General features: G+C 39.2%; 1 protein-coding gene across 1 annotated transcript; it reads right to left on the reverse strand.

Moving 5' to 3' along the window:
• Nucleotides 1-7,332: 7,332 nt before the first annotated feature.
• LOC133745259 (transcription factor bHLH162-like) lies at nt 7,333-8,784 on the reverse strand. The gene is made up of 3 exons (XM_062173319.1): nt 8,514-8,784; nt 7,765-8,127; nt 7,333-7,667 (listed from the first exon to the last, which is right to left on the reverse strand). Exons 1-3 carry the CDS (start codon nt 8,652-8,654, stop codon nt 7,599-7,601), a joined length of 573 nt encoding a protein of 190 aa, XP_062029303.1. The 5' UTR covers nt 8,655-8,784; the 3' UTR covers nt 7,333-7,598.
• Nucleotides 8,785-14,243: the final 5,459 nt, after the last annotated feature.

Below are 14,243 nucleotides of genomic sequence, written 5' to 3' on the forward strand. Positions count from 1 at the left end.
TCGCAACATACCAGTTGATTATCCATGTTGATAGTATAGCACAAATTTCAAACAAGAAATGCGATACCAAAAAAAAAAAAACTGAAGTTCCTATAGAATCCTGATTTTCCAATTTGATTAGCTATTGACAGAAAACAACTTTAAATCAATCAAAATGAAAACAAAAAAGTTACTGAAATCAGCTTAAAAAAATACTACATAGGCATGATAGCTACTATCATTGTGTTGAAAAACCACTATAATAGTTATAGAGAGCTACTGACTTAAAATCAATCAAAATGAAAACAAAAAAACTACTGACATCAGCTTGAAAAGATACTAATTTAAGCATAGAAAGATACTATCACAATGTTGAAAAGCCACTACAACAGTTATAGAGAGCAGTAGACAATTAAATGAAAGAATTTTTGGAAGAACAAAGATATAACTAAGATCAATAGACAGGCGTGAATGAAAACACATGAATCTAAAACTCTATCAACTAGATTATTAGTTTCTAGTTTTGACATGAACACATAAAGTAACCAACAAAAATGCACAGTAGGTTTGTTTGGCAGTGAGAGTAGTTTTTCAAAAGTATGCTAGTAGCAGTTTCAAGTTTCAACTATTAGTAGCTTTTTTGTTAGTTTGTGAGATCCCGAATTATGAAGTTGGTCAAATTTTAGTTTTGAGCTTGGAAATGGAAAGTAGAGATCACCAAGAGTTCGCAGCATTTTTCGGATTCCTGAGCTATTTTTAAGGAATTTTTGAAATTTGGATTAAAGTGAATTCTTTGGTGACGTGGCGCCTTATCATTGGTCAAGGGGTTTGCTTAGTGACCAAGAGTAGTAGCCAAACGTGTCAGTTGCAATTCCATGAGTCATTTGGATATTTGTTAAGTGGAAGGAAGAAAAGTGATGAAAGCTTGACAAGTGTCACAAGCTTCTTAGTGGTTTATTAAGAGTTAGACACTTGGCCCATTTACATTGGTTCTCTTTTCCTATTTACCAGCCCCGATCTCCAGTGCATACCCATTTTGCCTAGAGAAAGTCTCTCTCTCTCTCTAGCTTATCTTTCTCTCTCTAAACTTTGACGGATCATAACTTTTTATCCGTAACTCTGATTCAAGATCCGTGAAAAGCTACGGATTTGTCTCAATGAGTTCTTTCTATCCTTAGAGGTTTGAGTGAGATCCAATGATAATTTATAGAAGGCTTATTTTAGGAGGGTCGGTTTACGATCGGTATTCTAGGAGGTGATTCGTATTGTCGAGGTGAGTGGGTTGTGTAATATATTTCAAATATTCTTATTTTCTACAAAAATGGTGGAAAAACACGATTTTATTTATTTACAAAATATCTCTCTATTTTCAAGTGAAGCGTGTCTATTTACGAAATATGCAGAGTTTATATATATTATGTGTTGGATCCATTGTTTGACCAGTCATGGAACATGAAAACTTCTTGATTGATTATGCCGAGGTAAGGATGTGTCACACGGTAGTATAGAGCTAGAGAAGGCCATTAGGGTTCCCGTAGGGTACACTAAATTGAAGGATAATCAATAAGAAGGGATGATGCGATGTGACGAATTGTTGTGAATTGTTGTGTATACGATATACTACTTTCAGCGTGTGTAAAATGACATGGCTTTACTGGTATATTACATGATCTACTCACTGAGCGCGTGGTTTTGCTTACCCACCCATCTCTAATATCTTTTTCAGAGAAGTACACAGATTTTGAAGAGCCGAAGTGGGTTGGACGAGCCTAGAAGGAAATGTTTATTTACATTTTGCTTTGTAGCACTCACACCTCGAATTCGGCGTTAGGTGCTTAAAACCCACTGACACTAGGTCTGGGGCGTGATGTAGTTCAAGCTCGGGCATCGTCATCGGATCTGATGGTTCCGTCTGTAGCCGTAGTCTCTTTGCCGTAGGTCAGTTCAATCTCAGGCATCGTCACTAGATCTAATGGTCCATCCATAGCCGTAGTCGTCTTGGCCACTGTCGCCTGAAGTTAGAGAAACAAAAGCAATAAGTGGTTCGTCGTAGGGCTGGGCTCGGGTCGGGCCGGGCCCGAAAATCAGTGAGACCGATACCGAACCCGAAACTTTCGGTTCAGGCTTTTTGTAAACTGAAAACCGACAAAACCCAAACCCATTCGGGCCGGTTCGGTTTTCGGGCTTTTTCGGGCCCAAAATGTCAATTCTGCCTATTTTGCCCGTTTTGTCAGTTTTGGTACCTAGAAGACTGGAATGCATATCAAATTATAATGCTGTGAAATAAACTCATTAACATAACTGTAATCAATTTGCAATAATCAAGTTTAGCCATAGTTTATAGTTTACAACACAAACTCAAGAGTCCAGAATACATTGTCCAACAGAAAACAATCCAAATTGTCCAACAGAAACATAAACGATCTGTTAATGCTACACGATCCCCATATTTCTCAGCTGAAGTTCTCCAAATATCAGGAACTGCCTGCCACTCATCGGCTACCAAGGTACCATTACCATCTAATAATGCACTTTCTAGAACTGGTGAATACCTTCTTATCTGCACTTCATCTGTCTGTAACAGAATAATTTTGATATAAGATACAAATGCATTTCAGAACCTTCTAGCTGTTTATCAATCTGTATATCAGAATATGTTTACAAATCCAAATTCTTTAGCTTTGCCAAGCTAAGAGAAACAAACAAAATTTCGAAGAGCTAATCCAGATCCTGCAATCCCACGTGGCTCAACAAGGCACCTCAATGTTCTACATAAGTTACTTAACTCTACATCAGCTCAATCAAAATAAAATATTGTTCTTCAATCCTTAACAAATTCAGTTTATCATAGCCCAAACTCTGATATTACTTTGGTTCTCAACAGATTCACAATAAAATATTGTCCTTCAACTCTCAACAAATTCAGTTCGTCCAAGCCTAAACTCTGATATTACTTTGGTTCCCATTGACTTATAGAGTCTTACATCAGTAAATAGCTACAGATCTGACATGTCATAATAGTTCAGAACTCTCAGAGACAATAAATCAAACATCTTCTGTGCATTATATGCTTACCTGATCGGAAGAGTCGATCCGATTATTGAAGACGAAGCAAAGGCCTATCGGATCTCGGAGCGGCTCGGACTTGCGCCAAGTCGGCGACGGCGAAATCGGGAGCTGTAACAGCGCACGGATCGTGTTCTTGTTTCGATTTAAGCAGAAATTGAAGGGTGAGGGAGGAGAGAGAGAGAGAGAGAGAGAGAGAGAGAGAGAGAGAGAGAGAGAGAGATAGACAACCTTGAAGGCGCAGGTTAAACCCCAAAGGCGAGGATCCGACTTCGAACCTGGTCGAGGTGGTGGAGGGCTCGGAGAACCCCAAGGGGGTCGGCGCCGGAGCTGGAGAATTCAGCGAAGAAGGCTCAGAGTTCGGCTTCGCGGATGTTGAAAGCGGAGTGGAGATCGGAGGATTAGGAAGAAGTACCAGATATAGAATTCGTCCCAGAGAGCCCCTTGAAGCAACGCATTTGATTAATCATCCTAAGTTCAGAAGGTGGTGGAGGGCTCGGAGATAGGAAATAAATTTGGGGCTTAGACTGAGATAGTGAGATGGTATCGATAGTTCGATATTATCGAGTATCGACAAGCAAAGAGAGGGCGGCTGAGGTCGAGTTAGTCGACTGGAGGAGTGTAGCCTTTACTCCTTTAGGGTTGTTTAATTTTTTTTTAATATTTAACTTATTATTATAACACCCAATCATGGACTGACATGTGGCATATGCTACAGTATTCGGGTCGGTTCGGGCTTTCGGGCCCTAAAAATATGAAACTCGAGACCGAACCGATTACATGAATTCAGGTCGGGCTTTAGACCGAACCGAAAATTTCACTTCTAAAACCGAACCGAATCGGGCTTTTTTCCTCGGTTCGGGTCGGGTTCTCGGTTTTTCGGGTCCCGACGCCCACCCCTAGTTCGTCGGAGGATGAAGAGGAAGAGAGAGGGCTTCTGGGGGAGAATCAGAGAGAGAGAGAGTGATTAATCTAATATGAGCAATTGATTAGTGGAGGGGCAAAATCGTCATGAATGAAGTAATTTGAATATTTGATAATGCAAGTGGCTTTATGTGTACAAGAAATTTTGGATGGCCTTATGGCTAATTATAGTTTCAAAGTAACATTTATCAGTATTTTTTTTTATAAAATTAAGGCTTTCTAATTCATATATACTTGTTCCTTTCAAAAAAAAATTCATATATACTTGTTTAATATGTGTGTATGGTAGATTGGAGGGTTAAGAATGGTTTGTGCCCGGCATCATCATATAATGTATCAAAGATATAGCAAATTTTCTAATTTTGTCATTTTTTTTTTCCATAAAAATTTGCCCCTTTCATCAACATAAATTTCTTTATGTAGGGTAATATAGGACATTTTTGCTTTTTAGGTTACTTGGGTAGAAAATCATCAAGGGATCAGACAATGGATATATCAACTTTTTACATGTCAGTGATGGCACATAATTTTCAGATTCACGAATTTTTCAAGCCAATAATAACATTACCTGTACTCAAAACCAAATTAAACTCATTGCTCTATGTATGTTTCTGTTATGGTGTTGTGTGTGTGTGTGTGTTTTTTTTTTAAGGGGGCTGGTGCAGTTGCTCTCAAGCCTTGATTAATGAAACTGTAGAATACACCGGGGGGGGGGGGGGGGGGGGACATAGAGGCTAAACCCCATATTATAATGAGCATCAAGAAAACATTCTGAAATAATACCAAGAGTCTTTACAAAATCTATGTATTCTAACATGCACCAATTAGCAAAGAATGCACGATTGGGTACTCTATTTGCTCTGACATAGCAGTGACATACCGGAAAGATAACTCTATCACAAAGAAACATTATTACAAATAACACAGTTTTCCCACTATGTTGTCGCACAGAAAGAAATTTGGCAACACTTCATTTCATCCTGCTACTAGGAGGTTGCGTCCATTTGATCAAGCAAAGAGCTCACCGCCTCGCTAGGCCAGACAAGACACACTGAGAGTGCATATCGGGATAAGCCCACATCGCCCTACCCAAAGATAGTAGGGTTTTATTGCCAGCATAGACCCACATTGTACTAAAAGTAAATAACAATATAATAAAACATAAAAGTAACACGGGTCAAGGGCTTGATGCATGTTGGGCCTGGGTGTAATGTGTGTTTTTATGCTTTTGACATGAGTCATACCAAGTACTTGAGCATTTCAGAAAAGTTTGCGGAAAACCCATAATTTGTTAATATTAATTACAGTGCTAAGTGAGAATTCTAGTGAGTTTGGACGTTTGGTGCACAAGCAATAGTAGATGAGATTCTAGATGGATGATGGGTACCTTTTGAATGAGATCAAGCTTTAATTCATCGATTTTCTCTGTTCCTAGATAATGCAATAAAGTGTCACAGGCGGTAGCCGGATTTGCAGCAAAGGTATCAGATGACTTTTTTTTCTTCTTTTTTTCTTGAGAAGAAACATATAGCAGATGGCTTGAACGTACTTCGTGTGAAAACTTTCTTATATATGTGGTTAATCGAATGTAATATCAGGGCAAGCCTAGACTTGCTGTTTAAGGATCGATGGTCTCGACTCTCGACTAATTGCTATAGAAAGGAGCAACAAAGGAAAAACACAACAAAATGATTCGGGTCTAAACCGTAGACCATGCCAGCAAGGAAAAGTCTATGTGAACCTGCGAGTGTGAGCAGCTGGGAAACTACGTACATGTTCGTCGTGTGAATATTCACCGTGTGAATATCACCGGGAAATTTCAGTTCAACTTGTTATATGATAACTTATCGGCAATAGCTAGAGCTAAGCCAATTGACCTTCTTTCTTATGTGGCAGTCCATTTCAAGATATTCACGTGCAAAAGAGCGCAAACTATATATATTTTACACTACATGGTTGACAACTTATTTAAGTCACAGTCTACATGTGTCCTATTCTTCTTCTTCTACTTCTTCTTCTTCTTCTTCCTCCATTGCCGAGTAGGGTTAATTAAGCATGACGCCTAATTAAGCTAAGCGTGTGCTTTGACTCTAAATAAGTAATTTTTCTACTTAGGATTTGACCCTTTATTTCTTACTTTAAATATTCCATACAATGCATGGTGCCGTACTAGTGGTCCTGGACAGTCCACACCCTAGTTATGTGTATTAGAGGAAGGTTCGAAGAGATAGGGCACGTCCAAAAACAAGGTTTCGATTGAGCAATTCTACCTACGCCTTATGCTTTTCAGATTTGAAGTGATCGAAACTGAAACTGAGAGTTTGAGTCTGAGACCAACTTTTAGTGAAGTGATCCAAAATAAAAACATGGATGCAATTTATAAATTTGAGGGTGTTTGGTATTAAACTGTGAACGTAAAATGGAGAGTAAACTTCTTAATAGTCACTTTAATTAAGTTACATTATGATCTCAGTCTTGCCGTCGTCGTCTAAAGTTCAAATCCATCTTTATACTCTTTGATATCAAAATTAGACTTCATTATATAATTAATTATATATACACACTAAAGTAAAATGAAGGGTGACACTATTGAACGAATAGTGATAGGACCATTTTGTTCTTGAATTTATGCTAACTATAACATTCAATCTGCTCTTTCAATTCCATAGATTCAGCAACCAACATGTCATCTCTAGCCCTCTAGAGCCATTTTCCTGCTACCTTGGTTAGAGTGGTTTAAGCCACAAATTTTTTTGCCACCAACCCTACCAAGGAACTCTTGAAGAAGTGATGAGTTTTAGGTTTCATGGAATGATTGTTCTCTATGTTTTTTGCTAAAATGAGAGATGATTGTTTAAAACATCGGTCGTATATAGCACTGCCCTCTATTGTGTTGTTTCCTAATTTTGACTTATGATATTTATGAAATGTGATGCCGGATTTGTTGAAGTTGAAGTTGAAGTTGAGATGGCCAATGAGCTCTTGCTTGATCTGTAGTTTTTTCTTTTTTCTTTTTTATTAAGAAAAACTGTTAATGTATAATAGTTACCCCAGCAACCATCTGTGCAATGGTGTCTGTCTGATTCTATGCATATAATTATGATTTATGAATAACTTCAAATATATATGAGGAATTAAAATTCAGAAAAAAATTAAAACCGCAACATCGCACAGCCTGATTTGCTAGTGAAGTATGTGAAGTATAATTTGAAAATATTTCACTGTATGTTGAGGCTTTAGCTGGCAAAATCCGCAAACTATTTCCATTAATACTTGAGATCCTAGCTAGCTAAAATAATGTTGGAATCTTGCTGGCTCTATCTCTGAGTCTTTGGGTCATGGCATGGCAAATTCAAGATCCGGTTTCAACAACTATCTTATTATCAAGAGATCAACTAACTAAGTTTAATTCAATTATTATGAATTTATACAGACCGAATTCCCAAACCCTAGCTATTGCACTACATAATAAGTTAAGGACATGGACAGATTAAGCTTAAACCCTAGCTACATTTTTACTCCTCAGCTTCGCCTTGTGGAGTTTTGCTTCATTCTAATTGCAGCCGCTAATAAAACATCTTCATTAGTCCATGGACGATCCAGCTACGTACGTTCGATCGATAGTGATTTCAATAAATCAAATCCTGCAGTCTCTGCCATACCGTCGTAGTCTCTACACCAACCCTAGAAATTTTAACCTGCAAATATTGATCATGAAAATGACACCAAGTCACTGTAATCCACGAACAATTATTTGTTGAAAAACTTACAAAATTGCAAAAAAGAAATAATTACCTGAGCATGGATCGTATGGAAGACCTTATCACCCACAGTGGAAAAGTTAGCGCTGACAACTTCGGCTCCTTCTTCCTCAAGTACACTGATAACTTCATAAAACATGAAGTTCTTATTCAGCCCACTGATCAGCATTACTTCTATGCTAGATCCCGATTCAGTTAGTTTAATAACAGGCAACCTTGATCCGACCACCACAGCTTTATTAGGACGATCGACATTATTAATGCTCGACTTATTACTAGTCCCTAATTTTGATTTCAGTTCTTTCTCCTTCCTCTCCTTCAGATTCTCTATTCTTTCTGTCAATTGCTTTATGTAGGAGGCTGCAAGATCGAGCTGACTTTGCTGTGTCATCATTTCCTGAATATATAGAAGAAAAAACAAATTAGTAAAGGAAAAGTATTTTTTCAGTAGTATACTCAAGCAAACACTGGTAGTTGGCAAAAAACACCTAAAGGGGTACGTGCCGATCATCAACCTTTCATTTAATTCCTTCCAAATAAGGAAGAAGAGAGGCGGAGAGAAGAAAGTTGATGGTCCCGGATACCCATGACAATAGGGTTTCATTATAATCAAAATATGAGTGTTTGAGACATATGTGACAAGACTCAAGAGGGCCGATTCATTATAAACCCAATTCCTATAGCAATTAATTAGTGTCTGATTTTAATACACGTCCGACTGTGATTTGCCGATACTGAAGGAGGAAAGGATGCTTGCGTGTAATGATGAAGTAGAGCACGTACCTTGGATTTGGAGGATTTGTAGTATTGGGGAGGAACCATGGAAGCAAGCTTAAGGCAGAGACCTTTCATGTGAATTCTCCGGTTCCTCTCCACCGTCTTTCTGTCCAGTTTGGACGACGTCTCACTGGTACACTTTTTCATCCCTAATTGCGTCGCTATCTCTCTCTCTCTCTCTGACAAGAAACAGAAACCAGAACACCCAAGATCAATGGAAGTAGGAACACACCTAGAGAGAGATGGAGAGATCAAAGTGGGGGAGGTTCGGAAGAGATAAGAGTTGGACGCCTATATATATAGTAGAAGGATCAAGATTGGAAGTCAAGTCCAGGCAACATAAGCAAATAAGCGAGTAAGAGGAACCACAGTGTGAAGCTTCGAGGCCCCCATCCGTCAGGCCCACCAGCATACGTGGTGACACGTGTCAATATCAGAGAAGGGGTACTGTCTGATGAACGGTGGGGAAATCACGGATCATTGTGGCGGGCTCTTGACTTTTGACTGTTTTGATGATAATGAGAAACGGGACCCATGAGAAATCCGCGCTTTCTTCACCGACCATTGTTTTTGAGTAAATATGCTATTTAAAAACCCCTTCCCCTCTGTCGCAGAATTAATTGCTTTATTTTCCCACGAGGAAACAAATTTCACTTTTTTTAAGAGCTGACTTGGAATGATAAGATCACTGTTGATCATCTCTCTACTCCTGGCTCCAGAAATTTCGGCATTTCTCTTCTCTGATCAACAAACAAATTTCATTTTCAGCTTCTTCTTCTTCTTTTTTCGTAATTTGTTCGTCATAAAATATTGAGTTTGTGTCTAATATTATATCGTCTAATATTAGTCTCTCTCTCTCATTTACCAACAGGTAGTGTATTATTAGTGGGTTATGTAATAAAAAAAAAAATTGTAGACCTTAATAATTTCTTAACATTTTATATTATTTAATTTTCAACGTTTATTACGAATATTTATTTTCAGTCTAAGGAATATTATAACCATAATTTGGTGAAGTTAGATAGATAGATAGATAGGGGTACCAATTATGACACAGGCTGATAATACGATTCAAACCTTGCAAAAAATAAAGTGGGTTGAATTGACATGATTAAAAAGTAGGTCATTACCGGGTAAAGTTGTGGTACGTTAACATTTCTCATACATATCCTATTTTATGCAAAATTTATTACTTTGAAGACTCATGTGGTTACTAGAAATTTTTTTTTATTAAGGTAAATAAGGTCCTCATTAGAATAAAGTAGGTAACTAGAACTAGGAATTTACTTTAACTCTCTAGGGTTTGAGAGAACGCCGCCCTTATGGGTGGTCGTTTCTGCAACTTTCTCCATCTCTGATGGAGAATTATGTCGGCACATCCCTTGGTGCCGTATACCTTGAGTGCGGTGCAAACTGTCTCTTCTTTTCTTCCAATTTGCTTTTCAAAAGCATGGTCTAAGACTCCTCTTGCGGCGGTAGATTGCGATGTTTTCCCTCTCTCTCAGGTCATCACAACTTGGGATTCCAGGCTGAGTTCGAGCTGGGTAAGTGGGCGGCGACCTTCCGATGGGATATCGGAGGTTTTGGGTCGGATCCGGATCTGGGATCCAGGGACTATGCGGACTTCGAATTTTGGCCGTGACTTCTTGGAATATCTGAGAGTAGGGATGTGGGAGGGGCTCGAGATGGGCAGGTTTTCGACCCAGATCGGAGTGCAGTTGCCGGAACGGCCGCGGGTGTCGGAATTGCTTTCTGGTTTCTGGTTCCCAGATCGGACCAGAGACTTCATGCCAGAGACCGACGGCGGTGCAGAAGTCCGTGGGTGGTGGAGCTTGGAGTCGTGTGGACGAAACCGGGACGGGAGATTTTCGGCGCTGCGGATCTGGAAGGGTGGTCGGACGTCGGGTTGAAGCCAGGGTGCCCAAATCAGATTATGTTGGGCCTTGGCTTTTGTCCAGTTTGACCGGTCAACCTTGATCTTGGATTCAGGCCGTATTTGGATCCGCATTTGGGACCCAGGTCGTAATCAAATCCAGATCTTGGATCCGAGACAGCTGCTCATTTTGATCTGGTATTTGTTCTAGTTCTTGGGAGTTCGATTGCTAATTTACGAGTTTCTGACACCCTCGGTTACTTTCAAACTCTCGGTGAGCAAATCACCTCTCCTAGGTGATCATATCACCGGTTACGGCTACGGCTACGGTTACTATTACATTTACACTGCTCTCGTGACATATGTAGTGCAGCGATGTCGTTCGGCATCAAGTCACATGGTTACCTTTCATTCTAGATGCATATGTGCATCTTGTTATCTTTTATTGTTTTCCTACATTATAGATGCGTTTGTGCATCTTGTTATGTTTTTTATTTTTCTTTCGATGTTTTTTGCATCGCTCCATGTACTTCTCAGTTTTCACTTAATATAGTTTGTCGTCTTTCCCTTCAAAAAAAAAAAAGTAGGTAACTAGAAAAAAAAAATCCTCATTAAGGTAAATAAGGTCCTCGTTAGAGCAAAGTAGGTTCTTATCTGAGTAATTAAGTCTTGAGAGTGGTAATTGTCAAATCATTTAAAAAAAAATTGGTCTATCAAATCATTAACTACACTTTACTAGATGAGCAACTAATTAAAAGAGACATATTGAAAAAAAATAGTTAAATTAGAGAAGAAAGACATACAAAGCATCGATATACACTTACACTAACATGAATAAACAGCTGGATAATATCAATTTTAATTTTTGGGTCACTTGCACTGCTCATATATAGAAAAAATTTCAGTCTTTTCTCTTTTCTTTTTATTGTGCAGGTAGTCGCTGAAAAATATTGTTCCGGCGCATACCTGCAACGCCCGCATACATCGTCAATAACAGTGGGTCATGCACGTGTCCTGTTCATCAAGTATTTGTCGTACAATAATTAAGCTCCCCGATCCCTATGTAAGTTTCCAATATGTAATCGGCTGTGCAGTAATATGTACAGAACGTGATTCATATTCGTTGACTGGTACTGGAAAGCAAAGCCTGCAAGGAAAGTTGAAGATGGAGCTGCCGAAATTTGCTCGATCGATTGGTACGTCAAGCAATTTACAGGAAGCCAGGAAAAGAGAGCAACACAGTGAAGCACTTACATTATTGGTGATAACACTTATTGATGATCCTGTCTACCTCTTACCCGCTGGCCGCCGTTTCTAAAAGTCAAGTGATGCCATGTTTTTTAAATGACAAGAAGTACCGTACGTTGGCGGCGGGCGAGACCAATTTGGTCATTTATGATTAGCCTTTAAAAAAAAAAAAATTACAGTGATAAATTTGCAATTTACAGTCCTGTATCCCTTTTTCGATTGAAATTTTTATAAAAATATAAACTTTAATTATTAAAGACAAAGTTAGTTAAAAAAAAAAATATAAAGTGTGGATTGTAAAATGAAGAGTGTGAATTTCACTCTCATTTTTTAAAAAAAATATTATGAGCTCTTCATGGAAGAGTTTCGTAGAGCACGATTGGAATACAAAAACCCTGACCAATCAATTTATATTTGTATAACGTCACTATTTACAAAAGATATGATTAATATGATACGGCTGAAGGTACGTCTGTTCTATAAGATTGATCTACCTTTAAGATCTTTGACCGAACAAAGAAACAGATCTATAACACGATAGAGGTACATATGTTTTACATGTGAAAAAAGGAATTATTGTTGGGAGAAATTAGGATAACATGTGGATCAAAAGAATTGTTATTTTTTTGAACGTACATTTATCTAATTGTGAAGGGGGGCTGATCTAAATGAATGTCTTAATTAGCCGTTTCAAATTACCAATGGTCCAGCCAAATTGGATTTCGTATAACGTTGGCAACTTTTACAAAACTCACTACCTTTGTAAAACTCATCATTTTCTTTGAATCGATGTATTATGATTCATGGGCATGGAACTAACATTGCAGGCAGTCCAAATTAAGTTATGGTAATCAATTACAGTTTCAATTACTTTTTGCTCAAACCACCAAAATGTCCAGAACAGTAGCATTTTATCCATTTCATTAGCAAGCTAGAAGCCTTGTTGAGCGTGAAAGCATTTAATTAATTAAAAGAGGACATGAAACCTAAACTGTTGAGAAACATCAATTCAATATGACGCAACCATAGCTATAAAAATACACTACACATTTAAGTTCCGCATTAAACATGATTAAAAATGAAAAAAAATGTCTCGACCTAGCAGAGCTCTGCTAGGGTTGGGAGAGAGCCGCCTTCGGGTTTGGCCTCTCTGTACCTCTCTCCGTCATGTATGGCGTACAACTACGGCGTCTCTTTTGGGATCGCCCAAATCAAGGCAGGGTTTTGCCGTGTCTTCTCTTTCGCCGGTTTCTCCTGCGCCATCGTGGCTCATAGGACTGGGGACCTGGTCTTTTCTGGAGCGATTGCCTTGTGCGGTGCAGGACTGTGCAATCTCAGGGGTGCCATCAAGTTTTGGTGGCTCGTCTAGGCCACGGCGTGCGCGGCTCAAAGGATCTGAGATGCAGGCAGATCTGGTTCAAGCATGGCAGCTGCGATTCCCGGGTTGGGTTTTGCACGGGTCGGGTCAGATTCTGTTCAAGGCCCTTCATGGTTGTTTTCCGATTGACCGGCGTCTACTGGTATGGGGGCAAAGTCAACTTGCGATTCCAATTCCGTTTTGCTCGTCTGTTTTCCAGGTTGACGACGTTGGGCTCAATCTTTTGGTCCCTCGTCATCGGTTGGATGGAGGCACGGTGGGGCGGCGCTTTGGAATTACAGTCAGCTTCTCTCGGGATTTTGGCAGTTTCCGACGTCGGCGTAGCTTGGGTGCAGGTGTCAGGGGCGGTAAAGTCAACGGTTCTGTTCTCTTGGTTGCCAGGGCTAACCCTAAGTGCTGTTGGGCCTTGCTTTGGTTTTCTGATTTGGGCTTGGGACTTAATGGAATGCCTAGGGCTGCAGCATGTGGTCCATGTGGGCCTCTTCAGTTTTGGATCTGGATTTGGGATCCCGGTGGTTTTTGTATAAAAATTTGGGATCCAGGACGGTTTTTGTCTAGATACCTAATTTTTTATTGGGATCAGTACCCGCGAGGAACTGACGGGATTATTGGTCTGAGGTTGTCAGCGAGTCTACTGATGGATTCTGTAGAAAATTTTTATTATCAGTTTCTTATTAGTTTACTCACCCCTGAGCTTCACTCAATAGGTTGTGTGATATTGCGTTTAGCGGTGTCTCTTTCTGACGGCCCCACAGGGGCGGGTCACTGTGTAATATTGCTTCTTCCATATTGAATAAAAATGTCTGACCTCCTTCAACTCAAAAAAAAGCTATAAAAATACAGCCAACGATAGAGACTGTTATCCTAAAATACTGAATGGGTCCAATTGTCCAAAAATCAAATAAAGCTGGCAAATTTGTTAACGATATGCATATCTAGATTGAGACATACCATATCTAGTTTGAATTTGGTTTGGACAGGAAAATGAACTGTCAAATACCCAACACCTACAAAGCGTCCTTATTAGATTTGAATTATTTGAATTTACAAGCTGTGCGTTTCCTTTCATTCACATCTACCAAATATGCGGAACATATGATTATGTCCTTGCAGATCAAGTCCAAATCTTCTAGTTAATTCTAAGCTTGGAGGCAAAGTCTACTGGCTGCCTACGTTTAGTTCTTTGTAAATCTTTATGTTTAATACTTACCTTATAGCTTGTGTATGATGTAATATA

This window comes from Rosa rugosa, chromosome 4, assembly GCF_958449725.1.
Source record: "Rosa rugosa chromosome 4, drRosRugo1.1, whole genome shotgun sequence".
Classification (NCBI taxonomy): domain Eukaryota; kingdom Viridiplantae; phylum Streptophyta; class Magnoliopsida; order Rosales; family Rosaceae; genus Rosa; species Rosa rugosa.